The sequence below is a fragment of the Oncorhynchus keta genome, chromosome 34 (genome assembly GCF_023373465.1).
Source record: "Oncorhynchus keta strain PuntledgeMale-10-30-2019 chromosome 34, Oket_V2, whole genome shotgun sequence".
In the NCBI taxonomy this organism is placed as follows: Eukaryota; Metazoa; Chordata; class Actinopteri; order Salmoniformes; family Salmonidae; genus Oncorhynchus; species Oncorhynchus keta.
Window position 1 is genome coordinate 11816570 of NC_068454.1, and position 15263 is coordinate 11831832.

Genomic DNA, 15263 nt, shown 5'->3' on the forward strand with positions numbered 1-15263 from the left:
AAGTCTTTGCTAGGTAAAGCCCCGCCTTATCTCAGCTCACTGGTCACCATAGCAGCACCCACCCGTAGCACGCTCTCCAGCAGGTAGATCTCACTGGTCACCCCCAAAGCCAATTCATCCTTTGGCTGCCTTTTCTTCCAGTTCTCTGCTGCCAATGACTGCAAATGGCAAAAATCACTGAAGCTGGAGACACATATCTCCCTCAGTAGCTTGAAGCACCAGCTGTCAGAGCTGCTCACAGATCACTGCACCTGCACATAGCCAACAGCCCATCCAACTACCTCATCCCCATACTGTATTTATTTATTTATTTATTTATTTATTTATCTTGCTCCTTTGCACCCCAGGATCTCTACTTGCACATTCATCTTCTGCACATCTACCATTCCAGTGTTTAATTGCTATATTGTAATTACTTCGCCACCATGGCCTATTTATTGCCTTAACTCACCTCATTTGCACTCACAGTATATAGACTTTTTCCTACTGTATTATTGACTGCATGTTTGTTTATTCCATGTGTAACTCTGTGTTGTTGTATGTGTTGTACTGCTTTGCAACAGCATCCTGTTGGGCAGTATTACCGCCTGGTACGGCAACTGCTCCGTCCACAAACGTAAGGCTCTCCAGAGGGTAGTGAGGTCTGCACAACGCATCACCGGGGGCAAACTACCTGCCCTCCAGGACATCTACACCACCCTGTCACAGGAAGGCCATCAAGGACAACAACCACCCCAGCCACTGCCTGTTCACCCCGCTATCATCCAGAAGGTGAGGTCAGTACAGGTGCATCAAAGCAGGGACCGAGAGACTGAAAAACAGCTTCTATCTCAAGGCCATCAGACTGTTAAAAAGCCACCACTAACATTGAGTGGCTGCTGCCAACATACTGACTCAACTCCAGCCACTTTAATATTGTAAAAATTGATGTATTAAATGTATCACCAGCCACTTTAAACAATTCCACTTAATATAATGTTTACATACCCTACATTACTCATCTCATATGTATATATTGTACTCTATACCATCTACTGCATCTTGCCTATGCCGTACTGTTCCATCACTCATTCATATATTTTTATGTACATATTCTTCATCCCTTTACACTTGTGTGTATAAGGTAGTTGTGGAATTGTTAGGTTAGATTACTCGTTGGTTATTACTGCATTGTCGGAACTAGAAGCATCTGCTAACCATGTGAATGTGACAAATACAATTTGAAGCTTTATCTTGGCCAGGTCGCAGTTGCAAATGAGAACTTGTACTCAAATAGGCTACCTGGTTAAATAAGGTGAAATAAAAAATAAATAAAAAATTTTAAAAAGTCCATACATTTTCCCTGACACCCAAAAGTATGTTACATTTTGTATGCTTAGCAGGACAGGAAATGGTTAAATTCACACCCTTATCAAGAGAACATCCCTGGTCAACCCTATTGCCTCTGATCTGGCAGCCTCACTAAACACACATGATTCATTTGTAAATGATGTTAGAGTTCGAGTGTGCCCATGGATATTCGTCCATTTAAAATTTAAAATAAAAAAAAACAATTAGGAAAAGAATGGTGACATCTGACTTGCTTAGTAAGGAATTTGAAATTATTTATACTTAAGAATATTTTTGCAATTACATTTACTTTTGATACTTAAGTATCTTTAAAAGCACATAGTTTTAGACTTTTACTCAAGTACAATTTTACTGGGTGACTTTCACCTAAGTAATTTTCTATTCTTTCCAAAGAAAATTACGTTACAGCCTTATTCTAAAATAGATTAAATAAATAAAAATACTCAGCAAATCGGCACACAACACCACATAATGACAAAGCGAAAACAGGTTAAGAAATGTTTGCAAATGTATGAAAATAAAAGCTTAAGCTTTTAAGTATTCAGACCCTTTGCCATTTCTACAACTTGATTGAAGACCACATTTTGGTCAATTCAATTGATTGGACATAATTTGGAAGGCACACACCTGTCTATATAACTTTCCCAGAGTTGACAGTGCATGTCAGAGAAAAAAAACAGGCCATGAGGTCTAAGGAATTGTCCGCAGCGCTCCAAAACAGGATTGTGTCGAGGCACAGATCTGGGGAAGGGTAACAAAAAAAAATCTGCAGCATTGAAGATCCCCAAGAGCACAGCAGCCTCAATCATTCTTAAATGGAAGAAGTTTGGAACCAATGAGACTCTTCCTAGATCTGGCCGGCCGGCCAAACTGAGCAATCGGGGGAGAAGGGCCTTGGTCAGGGAGGTGACCAAGAACCTGATGGTCACTCTGACAGAGCTCCAGAGTTCCTAGGTGGAGATTGGCGAACCATGCAGAAGATCAACCATCTCTGCAGCACTCCACCAATCAGGCCTTTATGGTAGAGTGGCCAGACGGAAGCCAGTCCTCAGTAAAAGGCACATGACAGCCCGCTTGCAGTTTGCCAAAAGGCACTTAAAGGACTCTCAGACCATGAAAAACAACATTCTCTGGTCTGATGAATACAAGATTGAACTCTTTTGCCTAAATGCTAAGCATCACGTCTGGACGAAACTTGGCACCATCCCTACGGTGAAGCATGGTGGTGGCCGGATCGAGGGAAAGATGAACTGAGCAAAGTACAGAGAGATCCTTGATGAAAACCTGCTCCAGATTGCTTAGGATCTCAGACTGGGGTGAAGGTTCACAGTCCAACAACCCTAAACACACAGCCAAGACAATGCAGAGAGTGGCTTCGGGACAAGACCCTGAATGTCCTTGAGTGGCCCAGCCAGAGCCCGGACATGAACCCGGTCGAACATCTCTGGAGAGACCTGAAAATTGCTGTTCAGCGACGCTGCCCATCCAAGCTGACTGAGGAGCTTGAGGATCTGCAGAGAATAATGGAAGAAACTCCCCAAATATAGGTGTGCCAAGCTTGTAGCGTAATACCCAAGAAAACTCAAAGCTGAAATTGCTGCCAAAGGTGCTTCAACAAAGTACTGAGTAAAGGGTCTGAATACTTATATAAATGTGATTTGTTTTTTTATTTAAGAAATTAGCAAACATTTGTCATTATGAGGTATTGTGTGTTGATTGATGTGGGACGAAACTATTTAATCAATTTTAGATTAAGGCTGTAACGTAACAAAATGTGGAAAAAGTCAAGAGGTCTGAAAAGATCATATGGAAATTCTGGAGCCCTATTTTGACAGTAAAATATGACAAAAATTGTCACCCCAAAATGCATGACAAGCACTGGTTTGGGTTGCATATAAGTTTATTTTGAATCATGCATTCCAGCTTGGATACGTTAGATGTAACAACGGATTTATCGAATACCATCTCGGTAGTCTATTACACTTCTTAATAAATCATTGTGAATGACTTCATAAGATAACTCAAATTTATTCTATTGTGTGACGCTGAGAGAGAGAAAAAATAAATAAATAACAAATTGGGTGTGCCACCAAATCATGGGCCGGTTCCACCAACTGAATAAGTTAGTGGACCAGTGCCACCAGGGGAAAATGTTATTCTGGAGCCCTAGATGAGGGAAGAGAGACAGAAAAAGGAAAGAGGACTAGAAGAGAGAACATGGTGAACACATGATGTTGAGGTGAAGGACAGAGATGAGAGGATGGGACAGTTTCCTGACCTGGTTCTGTGGCAGCGGGGGCTGACTCTGGGCATCGGGTGCCTGGCCCTGGCCCGACTGGCTGTCGTTGCCCCCCACCGGAGAGCCACGCGTGGTGGCAGTCATGCTCGCCACTGGGCAGATCTTGGCAATCTTGGCCTCTTAGGCAGCACTGACCACGAGGGAAATCACAGGAGGAGCCTCGGCAACCTCAGAGGAAGAGCAGAGGGAGGAGAGCAGCGGCCGTGGCACGAGAGAGAGGGACAGAACCACCTGGAGATCTGGACGGGCCGCTGAGACCATTGCATAACCTGGAGATGAGAGGACAGGGTTAGGGTGTATCATTGGTTTAGTTGTCATAGACAAAAATACTGCATGGTGGTCTCACTCACAAAAACTAACGGACGCGATAGGAAAGATTTTAACACGGATCACGTCTACGTTTTGTGTTAAATAAGGTATGCTTCTTTTTTATAGTCATCATGCGTTATCAAATAAGTTGTTTGGTGGTGTCAGTGACCACCTGTCAGGTGAGCCTGGCTCGCTGTGTTTAGATGAGGGATAACAAAGACAGTGTACACTGTCATAAGGTGAATGCACCAATTTGTAAGTCGCTCTGGATAAGAGCGTCTGCTAAATGACTTAAATGTAAATATGACTAAGGCATGTGCATGATATAACATTGCAAGGGTAAAGATAAGCCTTCAATTCTTAAAACACTGTCAGTCAAGACACGTATCACTAAGTGGGACGTATCACAACGATAGGGAACAATCTTTTGTATTTTCCCCCAGACACTTGCTTGCCTTCCGTGAGTGCAGTTAGAAAACAGTATTGTAGAGGCAATGTGCGGAAGTAAGACTGATAGGCATTACAGCGCTGACGTAATAAGGAACAACGGTACACAGAGGAACCGGTTTGGCCAACACCATCTCTGGCAGGCTGCTGCAGAGTCCGGGTGTTTTATTTCCCATTCACATCAGCTGAGAGCTTGGCATGTACTGGTCGTCAGCATGACCATCAGTGAAACACGATAAGACCTGGCTGCAAACTCAGCACTTATTGGCACCACTTACGAGACGTCATAGCAAAAACAAACAGGCCTTATTTTCTAGCATTCTGGGCCGGTGTAGTCTTGTATAAATCCAGCCATAACGAGCCATGCAGGCATTGGAATCAAACAAAGGTTTGGTTGTTATTCAGTCTGTGGTAAGAGGTGAAAAGACACATTTACTACGATGATATTGCTACTAACAACGTACAGCATTAAGTGGAAAAATATAGCAAGATATCAATCATATTCAGCAGTGAGGCTGCCAACGAGCACTTTCCAAGGGCTGTAGTACAGAGAGAGTAGGCAGCAGCGTCTCCAGTTAAAACAGCAGGACATTGACACCATGGGCCTGACTGGAGAGGAAGAGGCCAAGACGACCTCAGAGACAGCTAGTATGGCAAGGATACAATGAATGCTCGTAGTGGAAATACCCTCTATTGTATAAGGAAATGCCAGGGTTGGGGTCAATCCCATTACAATTCAAAAAGTGAACTAAACTCCAATTTAAAAAATTAAAAAATCCTAATAGAAACACTGTCTCATGTCAGGTGGCGTCACTCCTCCTGGACACTCGTCCCTCAACCAATCTGTCTTGCAGGAAATGGAACTCTTATTCAAATTTGAATAGTGAGCATACGCCATTGAAAAAATGTAAACCCAGTTCCTAATTTTATTTATATAACTGCACTCTTGTATGAGTCCATGAAATATGAAGAATAGCTTCCTAATTATTGCAAATGTTGTGACACAGTGATTTAATAGTTTGCAATTGTGAAAAGAAAAACAAACTGGTAGCAATCTCCTGCACAAATTCTGTGCAAGGATGTTGGTCGCCAGGCAGTGCAGTGACTTGATCAGCTGTGTGGATGTGTTTTAAGCCAATCAAAAATACTATGATCCCCAAATGGGCACATTTACAGGCCTATATTTTCCTTGCAGGCCAGGTAGCCTATAGGAATAAATCAAATCAAATTTTATTGGTCACATACACATGTTTAGCAGATGTTAATGCGAGTGTAGCGAAATACTTGTGCTTCTAGTTCCGACAATGCAGTAATAACCAACAAGTAATCTAACAAATTCACAACGACTACCTTACATACACACACAGAATATGTACATATAAAGATATGGATGCGCGTGCAGCCTAGGCAAGGTGCAATAGATGGTACAAAATAGTATATACACTTGAGATGAGTAATGTAGGATATGTAAACATTATTAAAGTGGCATTATTTTAAGTGGTCAGTGAGTCTGTATGTTGGCAGCAGCCACTCGATGTTAGTGATGGCTGTTGAACAGTCTGATGGCCTTGAGATAGAAGCTGTTTTTCAGTCTCTCGGTCCCCGCTTTGATGCACCTGTACTGACCTCGCCTTCTGGATGGTAGCGGGGTGAACAGGCAGTGGCTCAGGTGGTTGTTGTCCTTGATGATCTTCATGGCCTTCCTGTGACATTGGGTGCTGTAGGTGTCCTAGAGGGCAGGTAGTTTGCCCACAGTGATGCGTTGTGCAGACCTCACTACCCTCTGGAGAGTCTTGCGGTTGTGGACTGTGCAGTTACAGTACCAAGCGGTAATACAGCCCGACAGGATGCTCTCGATTGTGTATCTGTAAAAGTTTGACGGTTTCAGGTGACAAGCCAAATTTCTTCAGCCTCCTGAGGTTGAAGAGGTGCTGTTGCGCCTTCTTTACCACACTGTCTGTGTGGGTGGACCATTTTAGTTTGTCAGTGATGTGTACGCTGAGGAAGTTAACTTTCCACCTTCTCCACTGCTGTTCCATCTCTTCTGTTCACAAATATCTCCTTGTTTTGTTGACATTGAGTGAGAAGTTATTTTCCTGACACCACACTGAGTGCCCTCACCTCCGCCCTGTAGGCTGTAGTTGTTGGTTATCAAGCCTACCACTGTAGACTCGTCTGCAAACTTGATAATTGAGTTGGAAGCGTGCCTGGCCACACAGTCTTGGGTGAACAGGGAGTACAGGAGAGAGCTGAGAATGCACCCTTGTGGGGAGTGGAGATGTTGTTTCCTACCTTCACCATCTGGGGGAAGCCAGTCCAGGACCCAGGTGCACAGGGCAGGGTCGAGACCCAGGGTCTCAAGCTTAATGATGTGCTTGGAGGGAACTACAGCGTTGAATGCTGAGGTGTAGTCAATGAACAGCATTCTGACATAGGTATTCCTCGTGTCCAGATGGGATAGGGCAGTGTGGTTGAGATGGCATCGTCTGTGGACCTATTGGAGCGGTAAGCAAATTGGAGTGGGTCTAGGGTGTCAGGTAGGGTGGAGGTGATATGATCCTTGACTAGTCTTTCAAAGCACTTCATGACGACAGAAGTGAGTGCTACGGGGCGATAGTCATTTAGTTCAGTTACCTTAGCTTTCTTGGGAACAGGAACAGCGGTGGCCATCTTGAAGCATGTGTGGACAGCCGACTGGGATAGGGATTGATTGAATATGACTACTTCTACGTGTGCACGTCCTTACTCAACATTGAAAAGGAGTGCTCCAAACAAAAGACAATGACTACATTTTATTGACAACTCGTAAATGGAATTAAATAAACCAAAACAACTTGCTTCTCACAAGTGTAGCAAAGGTCGTACACTCTGGAAACAATGTGTCCACTCCAACAATGAAACCACGAAGACTGGAATAACATTGAATGCATCAAAAGAAATTACCGTAACCAAAGTAACAAACAGCGCAGATGAGAAACTACAGGAATTAACAGTAAATGTACTACTGGTGATATACAGTGCATTCGTAAAGTATACAGTATCAGTCAAAATTTTGGACACCTACTAATTCAAGGGTTTTCTACATGGTAGAATAATAGTGAAGACATCACAACAATTAAATAACACATATGGAATCATGTAGTAAGCAACAAAAAAAGTGTTACACAAAACAAAATACATTTTATATTTGAGAATCTTCAAACGAGTCACCCTCTCCTTGATGACAGCTTTGCACACTTGGCACTCTCTCAACCAGATTCACCTGGAATGCTTTTCCAACAGTCTTGAAGGAGTTCCCACATATGCTGAGCGCTTGTTGGCTGCTTTTCCTTCACTCTGCGGTCCAACTCATCCCAAAAACACTGAATTGGGTTGAGGTCGGGTGATTGTGGAGGGCAGGTCATCTGATGCAGCACTCCAGCACTCTCCTTCTTTGTCAAATAGCCCTTGCACAGCCTGGATGTGTGTCGAGTCATTGACCTGTTGAAAAACAAATGATAGTCCCACTAAGCGCAAACCGCATGAGATGGCATATCGCTGCAGAATACTGTGGTAGCCATGCTGGTTAACTGTGCCTTGAATTGTAAATAAATCACGGACTGTCACCAGCAAAGCACCCCCACACCATCACACCTCCTCCTCCATGCTATACGGTGGGAACAACACATGCAGAGAACATCCGTTCACCTACTCTGCGTCTCACAAAGACACAAAGGTGAATTTGGACTCATCAGACCAAAGGCAGGATTTCCACAGATCTAATGTCCATTGCTTGTGTTTCTTGGCCCAAGCAAGTCTCTTCTTATTGGTGTCCTTTAGTAGTGTTTTTTTTGCAGCAATTTGACCATGAAGGCCTGATTTACACAGTCTCCTCTGAACAGTTGATGTTGAGATGTCTGTTACTTGAACTCTGTGAAGCATTTATTTGGGCTGCAATCTGAGGTGCAATCTGAATTGACGATTTCTGAGGCTGGTAACTCTAATAAATGTATCCTCTGCAGCAGAGGTAACTCTGGGTCTTCCTTTCCTGTGACGGTCCTCATGAGCCAGTTTCATCAGAGCGCTTGATGGTTTTTGCAACTGCCCTTGAAGAAACTTCCAAAGTTCTTGAAATATTCCGGATTGACTGACCTTCATGTCTTAAAGTAATGATGGACTGTCGTTTCGCTTATTTGAGCTGTTCTTGCCATAATATGGACTTGGTCTTTTACCAAATAGGGCTATCTTCTGTATACCACACCTAACTTGACACAACACAACTGACTGGCTCAAATGCATTGAGGAAAGTAATTCCACAAATTAACTTAAGGCACACCTGTTAATTGGAATGCATTCCAGGTGACTACCTCATGAAGCTGCTTGAGAGAATGCCCTGACTGTACAAAGCTGTCAAAGGCAAAGGGTGGCCACTTTGAAGAATCTCAGATATAAAATAAATGGATTTGTTTAACACTTTTTGGTTACTACATGATTCCATGTGTGTTATTTCATAGTTTTGATGTCTTCACTGTTATTCTACAATTTTGAAAATAGTCAAAATAAAGAAAAACCCTGGAATGAGAAGGTGTCCAAACTTTTGACTGGTACTGTTATATGTAAACGCTTGACTAAAACAATCTCGGTCAACCAACAGCCTGACGACCAAACAATTGACCAGTCAACTAATTTGGGTCAGCCCTAAAGTTTTTGCTAGCTTTCATGCCCATCTTCAAAATACTGCTCATTGAAGCACAGTAATCCTTAGCTAGATGTGAAATAGGGCAAGTAATGCCTTCAAAAAATGGTTTTGTTTTCGCATAGATTAATTCAGACAGTTTTGAGGCAGAAATGGGGTTTAGCAGATGATGTCACCTGATGGTAATATTTGTTAATGTTAGACACACTGGAGGTATAGGTTAGACCTTATACATCAGTGGGTTAGACAGCACATTATAGCCAAACTACTTTTGAACTATTCCATACCGTCAGTGCTGACGGTATCGACTTGTTGACGTAAGACAGTGTCATTGAAAAGCATGGAAGAGTATTGGAACATTCGTGTACTTCCTGAATTGACCCCAACCCTGCTAAATGCACATTAATTAATTGTAGTCCCGAATATTGTTTTATACACAAACAAGCAAAAGAACAGTTGTGGTTCAAGTCAAGCTAAATGACTGCCATGGAGTGTTACTTAAACAGGCTCATTCTGACAGTATAATGATCATCATACACACAGCATAACTGGCATGCCAGCCAGCATGAAAAATGGTTAATAGCCAAGTGGATCATTGGCAAACTCTTGGTTTGTGCTTTGCTTATAAAAACAATGGGTTAATTAAGGATGGAAATCATCTGGGATGGATGGGGTTCATGTAAGACGACCGCACTCAGGTAATCCCCTGCACAATCCCCATAGCAATGGCCATCAAGATATATCTCAAACGTTTTAGATTGGGGATTCATCACTGAACAATTGTTTTGTTTAGCTTGTTATTGCTCAATCTAATATTCATCCAATTGAGATCAGAAGGAAAACCAAAAGAACTGGCCTAAGCACGTGACGCTGATATCATGAAAACTGTTAGGAGAGATTGGGAGCAGACGATGGATATCCAACGATGGAAATGTGACATACTGTACTTACTGCTCACTTTTCCTACTACCATAAGCCCCTGACCAGATGGAAACTTAACCGTTATTTTACAAACCACATATGCTGGAATTGGAAATTAATCATACACCATTTAGAGTTTAGTCTTATTCTTGACATGTTCAGAGGTGGTGCAGGCACACAGTGTTTTAGGATTTGAACTCTGAACAGCATAAAGCAAAGACATCAACTTTCTCAGTTTCAGACAAGAGAGGGGATTTCCTGAAGTAACCATGGGATCGGTTGGCCAGGAAGCAGGAGATATATTTCTCATTCCTTTCGCTTTCACTCTCTTTTACGATTCTGTTCCAGACCAACACAGAATGTCTGGATGAAATACAAATGTATGCTTTTTCCCCCTCTGTCTTTGCAAAAACTGTTCAATCACTTAGCGATATAAAATATACTTCCTTGAACAAAAAGAAGAAGCCAAAATCAGCTGCATCTTTATCAAAATATATAGTTTCGATATCTAGCCTATAGAAACGCAAAGCCTCAACTTCATATAAAGTCTATGAGAAAGTCATCACCATAAATTCTATTCTCCCTCCAGCTCGAAGGTACAATCTGGTTTATAACCACACCATGCACACTGAGCTTGTATGTCCCAACAAAGGCCAACCGCAGTTCCAGAGGACACAAAGGCCATAAGGATGAGTATTATTAACTCTCTCTGTCCTCTCCACCCAGCTTCAAGCCTGGGTAGCGTTCAGTCTGGTGTAACCGATGTGAAATGGCTAGCTAGTTAGCGGGGTGCGCGCTAATAGAGTTTCAATCGGTGATGTCACTCGCTTTTGTGGAGCGATGGGTAACGATGCTTCAAGGGTGGCTGTTGTTGATGTGTGCAGAGGGTCCCTGGTTCGAGCCCAGGTAGGGGCGAGGAGAGGGACGGAAGCTAAACTGTTACACTGGCACAACACTACAATAGAAATATATTGAGTAGAATAGATAAACATTCCTCTCTCTGACATGACGAGTAGAGAATTATGTCTGATGATATATTCATGGCATTTCTATCTGCCAAGTTCAATATGTTGCATCCTCCTGAACACATATGTGGCTGCAAGGACGACCCCAGTCTTGCCTGGCAGAGAGACAATATGACTGGAAATCCAATCCACCCCAGTTCGGAACAAGAGGGTTTGATCATGTATTCCCTACACATGATATTTCCTTCATAGGCCTTGATCTATTCGGCGACATATTTAAATGGTTGGGTCTGGCAATGGACTGGCTGTGACTAAGTTTGTGATGTCATTATAGAAACCACCACAGCTGTGCTGTTCTGGTAGAGCTGGAGAGCTCTGGGTGTGCTCGCATCCGTGCGAGTTCTCTGATCAACACCTAGCTGCATTACTCTTTGATTTTAGGTAGCTATGAGATACTTCTTGTTGTTTTTTTAAATGATTGAGAACAGCTTTATCATTCCAGAGAGGACATTGGTAACATGATAATTCAACACAAAACTAAACTCAGATTCAAGCCCTGCAAAACACAATCTGATCAAACAGTGATTAGGTGCAACCCTAAAAGCCACTAAAAGTGATTCTGCTGATATGTCATCTTCAGGAGATGCCTGGGTGTGGTAGTAGTAGGTCTACATTTTTTTAAGGATTCTCTTATCTGCAGCACTGTGTTCACATTTGTATCCATCTGCTAGTGGCAAATTCAGTAACTTAACAAATTGAGTAAACTTTTGAGGTACTGAAACTGAGACATTTCCTGTTCTTAGCAGGTGGCCACTGGCGTCAGAAACATGCCATTAAAATGCTTCTACTGCAGGACATTCCCTAGAGAGCCCAGCTCAAAACCACACTATTGAGTAGGCTACAGTTGGATCCCCATAAGTGATGAATGCATTTAGCCACTGCTAATTAAGCGACAGCATATTGCACAAAGAAAACACCAGTCAGTCAGTGATCATTCCTTCTAAATCAGTAACTGCAAATTGAAAATGATACCATACCGAATGGCATTGTGAAACAAGGGAGGTCATCCTCTGTTCAACATCCTTCAGCCTCTAACTGGATGACTAGCTAATAACACAAATACTGTTGCGGCCTGTCGGGCTAGCTAGCTCTTTAAACATCACTGGCTGGCTATGTCATGTGAAATGGGCCTTGAATTACAGCTGTATCCCGAATGACAGGGGCCACTAGACGGTATGGGCCAAACCTGAGAGTTCAGCCCTAAATCACTCAGAAACAAGCTATGTCCATGACATTGGAGGTGACATACACACATATATATATATATACACATATATATATGCCATTGATCTAGCTGATTAGCCATTTATATTTCTTCCACCACTCTGATAAAATCACTATGAAAACAGTCACTGACTAACGTTAGTTAGCATTTTGCAAGATGTTGTTGGCAAGTAAGTTAATTGACAGGCAATAGATTTCGCATTCGTTTACAAGTTTTTAAAAATAAATTATATATCATATCACAGTTGACCAAACAGGTCCATGATTCTGTAGCCACATCTTCATCTTTGCTAGCTACTTAAAATACATCCAACACGGGTGTATCTGTCAACTTGGCTAGAGAGCTAGCTACTGTAGTTCGCTAACGTAACGTTGGGTTGGTTGGCTGTGTGATCTGCTTGCATTCATCATCAAGGAAATTAAGATCGTATTCCAAAATCAGAAATGTCATATCATTACACTTCGAAATATCAAGACAATAAAATGTGGTAAAAACAGCTAGGTTGCTAAATTGGAAGCTAGCTAGCTAACAACAACCGTATTAAGTCTGATAACGCAGTGCGATCCGTCACTTGAAGGCCTAGTTTCCAAGCGCAGTTTTCCAGGCCTTTGCCTAGCCAGCAACTGTAACCGTTGATACAAATTCATTAGGGTAGTTGTAGAAGGTAGCTGGATATCTGGCAAGATTTCGACACATACTACGAATTCATCGTTTTGAAACATTTGCATTTCAGCAGACAATGCGCTAACGTTTGCTAGTTAAGGAGCAGGCCGCGCAACCACGACAATAGTCAATGTTTTATTGTGCTTCTCGCTAACCTTTATAACTCATCTAGTCAACATGGACAAGTTAGCTAGCTAGGCGTATCTACAGTTGTCACGGCGCGACATTTCTGGATTTAACCCCCATCAAAACAACTCAGACATCTGGTTCAGGGGTGGGGAACCGCCTGTCATTACGTTAACTAGCTAAAGAGCTCGACAGCGAATTGAAACGTCAACTAGTTAGCTGATATCGACCCGGCTTTCAATAACGTTAATGTTCACGAGCTAGCTAACGGTTAGCTAACCGTTAGTTTAGCTAGCCAACTCCACATTGACTTGTTTCCCCCTGTCAGTGGGTGAGTCAGACAGTAACTTGGTAAACTTGACGTGCAGTAGCTAACTACTAACTACGTTAGCTACCTTATCTATTCTGGCAGAACTAATAACATTACTTAGACAGCCAGCTAGCTAACATTCTCCAACCCAAGTTAAAAAATTATTTAATGATTAACGACGCGAATAATCGTATTTCAGTCAAAGACATTTCTAACTAAATGAATAACGTTAGAGCTAGCTAACGTTACCAAGTCAGCTGCCATTACCCGCATCCACCAGCTGATGTTAACAGTGCAAGCTAACGTTAGTTGCTATAACCACTTACCAGGAATTTGATAGGACTTCTCCTCTATTAACGAGCTACTCCAGCCTTGACGAGTGTGTCGTTGTTTATTACATAAATGTGCCCTATATCTTGCTATTTCATTTGAAGCTCTGTCAGTTAAAATAATCTGGTTCCTTGGTTGTTGTTTTTTTTTGTCAGCTCTTGGGTGTTTTTCCTGCGTCACCAGCGCGCTAACAGCCCCACCAAGTCTATCTAGAGACTAGCGGATCTCTTGTCAGTTCGGTCCTAGCCAGTCAGTCACAACTTGCCGCTAGTGAACTGCTTCAATATGGCGGAAGCGCAGTCCTGAACAACGTGAAAACAGATGTCAAACGGTTTTCCCGAACTCTAAATATTAACATTAGTTAACGAGCCAACTAGCTATTCTGTGGAGAACAACTTCGCAAATGGAACATGTGCTGAATGGTAACAAAAAATCAATACAATGTAGAATAGGTGGTTGACTCCAACCCCGATATTGGTTTCCCTTATCCAGGATTTTCTTCAACTCCCATACTCATTGCTTGCTGAATCAAAATGGGTTTTTGTAGGACTATATATCGCCTCCTGCTGTCATGGATCTGTTGAGTCTGTCAGTCAGACATTCTATAACAAACATTTATCAGTGTGCAATGGATACATATGATCTATCATAAATGGTGTATTATTGGGCGCCTAAGACAGTGTATATTTCAGTTGACCAAGGAGCAAAACCAAAGTTCTGTTCAAATACCAGTAGGAGTGCACATCCCTTCCTCCAAAATGAGACCGGCGGGTCCCCTTTGCCCTTCCCGAGAGAGGTAGCCCTTCCCAACACTTCTCTGTAGAACTGTGAGGAGGGTGCTGGTCTGCCAACTGATAGACATATGAGGAGGGGTCAGGTTACTAATCTTAGTCTCTCTGGGAACATAGAAAAAGATTAAACAGAATACTCAAAGGCTTAAAGTCCAGTGTCATTTGGTTAAGATCAGAGACCTGCACAGTACCAGGGGAGTTGATATGAATGAACTATGAACTACTGTTGGGAGACTGCAGAGAGACAGAGACACAGCGAGAGAGAGAGAGTGTATGTGTAATGTTTACTGTTCATTTTTGTTGTTTTTCACTTTATATATTCACTTTGTCTGTTGACTACCTCACTTGCTTTGGCAATGTTAACACATGTTTCCCATGCCAATAAAGCCCTTGAATTGAATTGAATTGAATTGAGAGGGAGAGAGAGAGAGAGATATTATTGTATATTATCTACCTCACTTGCTTTGACAATGTTAACACATGTTTCCCATGCCAATAAAGTCCCTTGAATTGAATAGAGAGAGAGAGAGAGAGAGAGAGAGAGGGTGAGAGGGAGAGAGAAAGGGCGCTCAACTGCTGACTCACTGGACAGCCATAGTCCATCGGCTAAAGTGGGATTAACCCCTGCACACACATTTCCCCTCTAGACTATATATATATATGTGTGTGTGTTCGTGCAAGTGTGTACGTGTTTGTGTGTGTGTGTGTGTGTGTTTCTAGCACTTTCCCTTTATCTCACCTTTTGTGCATTGACCCTCATGCCCTTCATCTGTCCTGTCAGTGGTTTGAAAT

General features: G+C 42.4%; 1 protein-coding gene across 1 annotated transcript in view; it reads right to left on the bottom strand.

Moving 5' to 3' along the window:
• Positions 1 to 14194, bottom strand: part of LOC118366724 (probable ubiquitin carboxyl-terminal hydrolase FAF-X) — a 78095-nt gene extending 63901 nt beyond the window's left edge. Inside the window, 2 exon segments of the mRNA XM_035749327.2 lie at positions 3629 to 3918; positions 13677 to 14194. Coding sequence (XP_035605220.2) covers positions 3629 to 3733 — 105 coding nt within the window. The 5' untranslated portion in view covers positions 3734 to 3918; positions 13677 to 14194.
• Between the last annotated feature and the right edge of the window lie 1069 nt (positions 14195 to 15263).